This window comes from Nyctereutes procyonoides, unplaced genomic scaffold (assembly GCF_905146905.1).
Source record: "Nyctereutes procyonoides isolate TBG_1078 unplaced genomic scaffold, NYPRO_anot_genome, whole genome shotgun sequence".
Lineage (NCBI taxonomy): Eukaryota > Metazoa > Chordata > Mammalia > Carnivora > Canidae > Nyctereutes > Nyctereutes procyonoides.
This window is the reverse complement of record NW_026575146.1, coordinates 64,560,656-64,566,373: the sequence shown is the minus strand read 5'-3', so window position 1 is coordinate 64,566,373 and position 5,718 is coordinate 64,560,656. Positions and strand designations below refer to the sequence as shown.

The following is a 5,718-nucleotide window of genomic DNA, read 5'->3' as shown; positions in this document are numbered from 1 at the left end:
TGCCCTCGCTGCCGGGAGCTGGGGCGAGATGCCGGCACTTGGCCTCTACCTCGTACATCGCAGGACGTGAAGACCCGGCCGCAGGCGCGCTGCGGATGGGGCTGCGGCGGGTGGCGCACCGCGGTGCGGGCCTCGAATCCCAGGCGTCCTGTCTGCCTGTTGAAGAGCGGGCCGGGACCATCTCCAGGACCTCTCAGGCGGTTCTCCGAGTCCCTGGAGACCGAACCAGCAACCCAAGGGGCTCCAAGCCCCGGGACACGTCCGGAGCCAGCTCCACGGCTCCGGGGCTCCTGGGCTCCTGGTCCTTTCCGACCCCTGTGCGGCCAGGTTGCCCCCGCCCGTGCCCGTGCCCTGGCCTGGGAAGAAAGTGCAGGAGGCTCACCCTGGCCCCTCACGGAGAGGAAGCGGCGCCGGGGACCCTGCAGCGACCGGGCCGCCTGCCGAGCATTCGGAGCCCAGGGGCAGGTCACCTTTTGCTTCCACAGCCCGGGGTGGGTGTGGGGGTCCCTCTCACCTCGCCGCGACCCCCTCTCCAGCCCTGCAGACTCAGAAACCCCTTCATCAAGGCCCGCTGTGTCATAAAATATTTTATTGGAAAAAAAATCACTGTCTTCGCAAGAGAGGGGTAGAAGCCCCAGCGACGGACGTCGGGGACCCGGCCTCGGGGTGGGGTATGTCCGGGCGGGCCGGTCCGCGCCAGCCTCGGGGGCCCCGACAGGCGGGAGCAGGTGCGCGCCGGCGACGTCGGGACGCGGAGGGCCGGCTGAGGCGGGTGGGGGTGCGGGAGAGGTGCGGGCGTGAGTGCGCGGAGCTCCAGGCCCGGGTGCCGGACGCCAGTCTCCGGGCCGGGGCTGGGAGCGCACGGGGGCCGGGCTTGGCTGCAGGCTCTGTGTCCTTTCTTGCTTGGCCCCAACTGTCCGCATTCAAGGTAATAATAAAACGTTTAGAAAGCAAACGGCGTGGCCGCGGAAGGGCCGCTCTCGGCTTCCAGCGGGCGGAGGGGCCTCGGCGGCGCGGGGCGCGCTCAGTCCTCTTGGCTCCTGTCGATGGTGTCGCCGGGCGCCTCCGCCGGCTTCTCCGCCTCCTTGGCGCGCTCCTGCTCCGTGAGCTGCTCGCTCGTGGGAATGGAATTCTTCTTGGGCCGCCCCTTGGGCTTAGTGGGAGACTCCAGGCCGCCGCCCTGCAGCACCTGCGCGGAGGACGGCCGGCCGGGCGGTGAGCGGGGCCGCGCAGCGGAACCCGCGCTCTGTGCGCAGGCACGGCCTCCCCGGCACAGCCAGGCTCTCTGAGGCCGCGCCTAGCCCGGGGACAGGGCAGCCGCCATCTGAGCGCTGCTGGGGAAAAGCAACTGAAGGGTTGGACCTAGGGGTTCAAGGCTGCCGGAAGGCCTGAGGGTGAAGCAGAGCAGAAAGGAATGCTGGGGCACCCAGGGACAGGGACAGAGCAGAGAGGGTCCCTGCGGGCACCAGGCAGGCACCAAGGGAACAACAGGAAGGGTTGGGTAGAGGTCTCTGCGGTGGGGGTGAGGGTAGGGGGAGCTCCGGGAAGGCAAGGGGGCCTGGGCAGGAGCTCCTGGAGGGCAGGGGGTCCTGGTGGGTGGGTGGGAGCTCCTGGAGGGCACAGAGGGTGACCGGGGTGTGAAAAGTCACAAGCACACTCACTATTTTCTTCCACTTCATCCTGCGATTCTGGTACCACGTCTTCACCTGCAACTGGCTCAGACCCAGGGATTCCGCGAGATCTATTCTGGAAAGAGTAGGATGCACCTTCAGCGGAGCAAGGAGACCCCTCCCACCCACCCTTCCACCCACGTTGGGCTCAGCCTGGCCCCCGCAGCTACCTGTCCGGCGTGGAGAGGTATTTCTGCTTCTCAAAGCGTTTCTCTAGGCCCATCAGCTGGAGCTCAGTGAACACGGTGCGGCTCCGACGCCCCTTCTTGGCTTTGGCACCCGGCTCTCCGGGGCCCGGTGTCTCCAACTTCCCCCGGAGCTGCAGCTCAAGCGGCAGGTGCGGCGCGCTGGGGGCACCGGGCAGTCCAGGCCCCGCTGCCAGCAACGCAGAGCCCAGCCCGGAGCAGCCGAGCGGTGCCAGCGGGAACTTAAACACCGCTGCCTGCTCGGCCTTCAACACGGCTGCAGGGAGAAGAGAGTGGAGAGCCGGTGAGCTGGGGCCGCGCTCTCCTCCTGGAGATCCCCGCACTGTGCATCGTGGGAGAGCTCACGCTAGGCCAGTGCCACCCAGCTCGAAACCTTCCTTCCTGCCTGGCCACTAAGTGCAAGATTTGTGCTGCACGCCTCCAGTGACCCTCTTCAAAGCCAGTGTCACTGGAGTCTGGGAGGGGGGACCTCCCCACCCCCCAGGCCTCTGCCTGGTGTTCCCCAGGCCCCAGCGGCCTCTGGGATTCTCTGAGAAGCACAGTGTGTCTTTCACAGAAAAGGGAAAGCAGGAGGAAACGGCGGCAGCAGTCAGGAAGGTGAGCGTTTGCCCCCACCAAGTCGGCATTGCCACGTCCCAAAGCAGGAATGGTAACTGCCTGAGCACATCTGCTCTGTGGAGCGGGAGCACAGCCACGCAGCGTGCAAGTGGGGGTCTTCAGCCCCGGAGGGCTTGGGCGCTTCCTGGAAACTCCAAGCACCCCCTGCACCAGGAAACTGTCCTTCCTGTTGTCTCTGGACTGTTCCTGCAAGATGTTTCCATGTTTTCATTAGTCCTATGATGATTTTTTTTTTTGCCCGCTTCAAACGAATTGTTAGGCACAGTGCAAAGAGCAGCAGAGAGGCTGCATCTGAGCTGCACTTCAAACGAACAAGCTGGCCCTGCTGCCCTTCGTGCTGGTGGGGCAGTGCCTGGGGGCTCGTGGGTGCAGAGCAAGGCCAAGGGCGGCTCCTGCTGGAATGTAGGCAGCCTCCCTTCTCGGATGCTCGCCCTGCTGGAACCGGCAAGGGACCAGGCAAGGTGCTGGCAAATGCACAGAGGGGAGAAGCCATCCTGGGGTGGAAGGTGGAAGAGCCAGGGCACACAGACCCCATGGAAAGAAGGCCACCTATGAGTGGAGAGGGCCTGGCGAAGGCTGGAAGAAGAAGGGGTGCAGTGGAGAGAGCACCAGCAAGGAAAGGTGGCATCAGCCAACGAAGAGAACCAGTGGCGGCAGCTCAAGCTCCAAGGAGGCCCAGCCGACCTGGAGTTAGGGCCAGGCGGATTGCGGCTCACTGCCAGGCCTCTGGTCTCCCGGCAAGGCCCGCAGGCAGCGGAGCAGCAGCACAGGCCGCGGGTGCCCCACCCGAGACCCCAAAGCCTGCGTCTGCCCCCAGCACGGCTCTCGGAGACGCGGGCTTCTTCCCCCCACGGTCCGGCTTGGCCGCCGTGGGTAGCCGGGGCCACTCCCGACTACTGTCCTCGGCGTAGGCCCGGGAGCCCGAGGCCCGAGGTCACTCCGAACCGCAGTCTGACATCCGCAGTGTGGTCGGGCGCCCGCGCTGGGGATGCGGGCTCGGGGGCTCGTGGGCTCGTGGGAGGCCGCAGGTCCGCGCCGAAGGCGCGGACGCCCGCCCGGCCCGCCGGCCCGCCCGGCCCGCCGACACCAGGCCTGCTTTCTGCGCGGCCCAGCGCCCGCCGCTCCCTTCCCGGCCCGCGCGCCCGGAGCCCCCGAGCTGCGTCCTCGAGGCTGCCGGCCCGCTCCCGCCCCACCCCGCCCGCGTCGGCCCCGCACGTACCCAGGTGGCTGTGGAAGGGCCGCGCCGCCAGCAGCGCCTGCACACCGAACTTGAGCAGCTCGCCCGCGGCGGCGGCGGCGGCGGCGGCTGGCGCGGCGCCCTTGGGCCCCGGCGGCTCGGTGAGGATCTCCTCGATCATGAAGCTGCGGTAGCGGTGCGGCGGGGGGTCGGCGCAGCCCTCGGGCGGCCCGAAGCGCGCGGCGCCCGGCTCCCCAGGCCGCTGCATCGCGGCGCCCGCTGCTCGGTGGCGGCGGCGGCTCGGGCGCGGGGGCCCGCGCGGGGCTCTAGGCCGGCCCGCAGCTCCGGGCGGTGCGCGGGCGCCGGCTCATGCCCCCTCCCCCGCCGGCCGGCCGGACCCGGGACTGCGCCCCCGCCCCGCGCCGCCGCGCCTCTAGCCGGGCTGGCCCCGCGTCACCGCCCCGCCCCGCCCCGCCCTCGCCACCGCCCCCACCCCCCGGGCCGAGCCCGAGGGAGGCCGGAGCGGGGAAGGAGGCGGGAGGGAGGGGGCCGCGAGAGGGGCGGGCCGGCGGGCCAGAGGGGACCCGGCGGAGCGCACGCCCAGGAGGGCGAGAGCGGGAGAGAGCTCGGAGACCAGACCCCCAGAGAAGGGAGCGGAGGGTTCGAGACAGAGGTGAGAGAGGGGCCAGCGCGAAACAGCGAGGCCACACAAGACGCGAGACAGTGATGAGAGGGTGCCACGGACGCCGGGGCGTGCGCACGGAGAGGCCGGCGGAAGCGCGGGAGCCAGCGGGCCGCGACGTGCCGGAGGGCACAGAGGCAGGCAGGGCCGGGCGAGGGGCCGTGGAGAAGGAGCGGGGACGGCGAGGAAGGCAGCGGCCCGGCCCCGCCGGGGTGAGGGAGGCCTGCAGGGTCGGGGGAGGAGAGGCGAAGGCCGCGCAGCGTGGCTGGGAAAGAAGTAGCCATGCGCAGCCTCCCCGCAGGCGCTCACAACCACCCGCCAGCGCAGGATGCAGCAGCAGGCAGGGGTGCAGGTCTCAGACAGGGGCTGCACCTGTGCACTCCCGCCTCAGTTTACCAGACACGGCCTCACCTGTCCCGAGCTGCCCGGACGGGTTCTCCTGCCCAGATGCGCTTATTATATTGCCAAGTGATGTAGGGACACATCCTCCCTGGCGATCCCCCTCCTGAGGGGCGGGTTCTGTCCCCCAGCTTAGAGGGAGAGATGGATGCCATGCCACCGCCTCACCTCCTCCCAGCTTTAGAGTGAGAGGGAAAACTGGCACAAGGCGGAGCTGGGTGAGGGGGCACTGGGTGCACTGGGAGTCCCCCCATATGCCTGAGAGAGGTCCAACTTTCCCTGGTCCCCCGCCGTCACTGCAGGAATATAAATCCAAGCTGTGGGGTGAAGGATCCCCCCAGCTCTCTGCCAAGTCTCTCTTTATGGCTCTGCCACTCCCAGCAAGCCACTGCCCAATCAGGGCCTCAGCCTCCTGACCCGTCCTGAGGAGCTGCTGCCTCAGGGCTCCAGGGAGGCTGTGATGACTGAACAGGATGTGCCTTAAGGTCTGTTGGGGAGGATGCACCATTTGTCTGGGCAAGGAGGGTGGGGTGTCCATGGGTGTCGATGGGTGTCTCTGGGAGGCTGGGGACAGTGCCAGCCCTCTCCTCTTATCCCTCTGGAGTCCATCTGCCTGGGTCCTGGACCATTTCTCCCATGATGTGAGCTCTGCTCCCGGCCTCAGTGTTTGCTTCTGGGAAATAGGGCCTACCATACCTATGGCCCTACACTCTGCAAGTTGATGGAATTTCTCTAGTTCCAGCTGCTAGCAATGAGATCTTGTGGCCAGTTCCAAGCACTGGCACCTGCCCTAGACCCTTCAAGAACTAGGAGATGGCCAAGACATCCCTCTGGATGTCCCTATGGACAAAGAGAATGTCTTAGCAGAGGCTCTAAGATCCCAGCTGCCTCTCTCCACAGTGGTTGGGTGACTTGCTGGGGCTGCCCCTTCCTGAACATAACAGCCATCATCAGGTCTGAAAGGTG

The 5,718-nt window shown here is 67.7% G+C and overlaps 1 protein-coding gene across 1 annotated transcript; it reads right to left on the bottom strand.

Moving 5' to 3' along the window:
• Positions 1-1,024: 1,024 nt before the first annotated feature.
• On the bottom strand, positions 1,025-3,939 carry BARX1 (BARX homeobox 1). The gene is made up of 4 exons (XM_055309428.1): positions 3,714-3,939; positions 1,841-2,132; positions 1,662-1,746; positions 1,025-1,189 (listed from the first exon to the last, which is right to left on the bottom strand). The coding sequence occupies exons 1-4, from the start codon at positions 3,937-3,939 to the stop codon at positions 1,025-1,027; spliced, it is 768 nt and encodes a 255-aa protein (XP_055165403.1).
• Between the last annotated feature and the right edge of the window lie 1,779 nt (positions 3,940-5,718).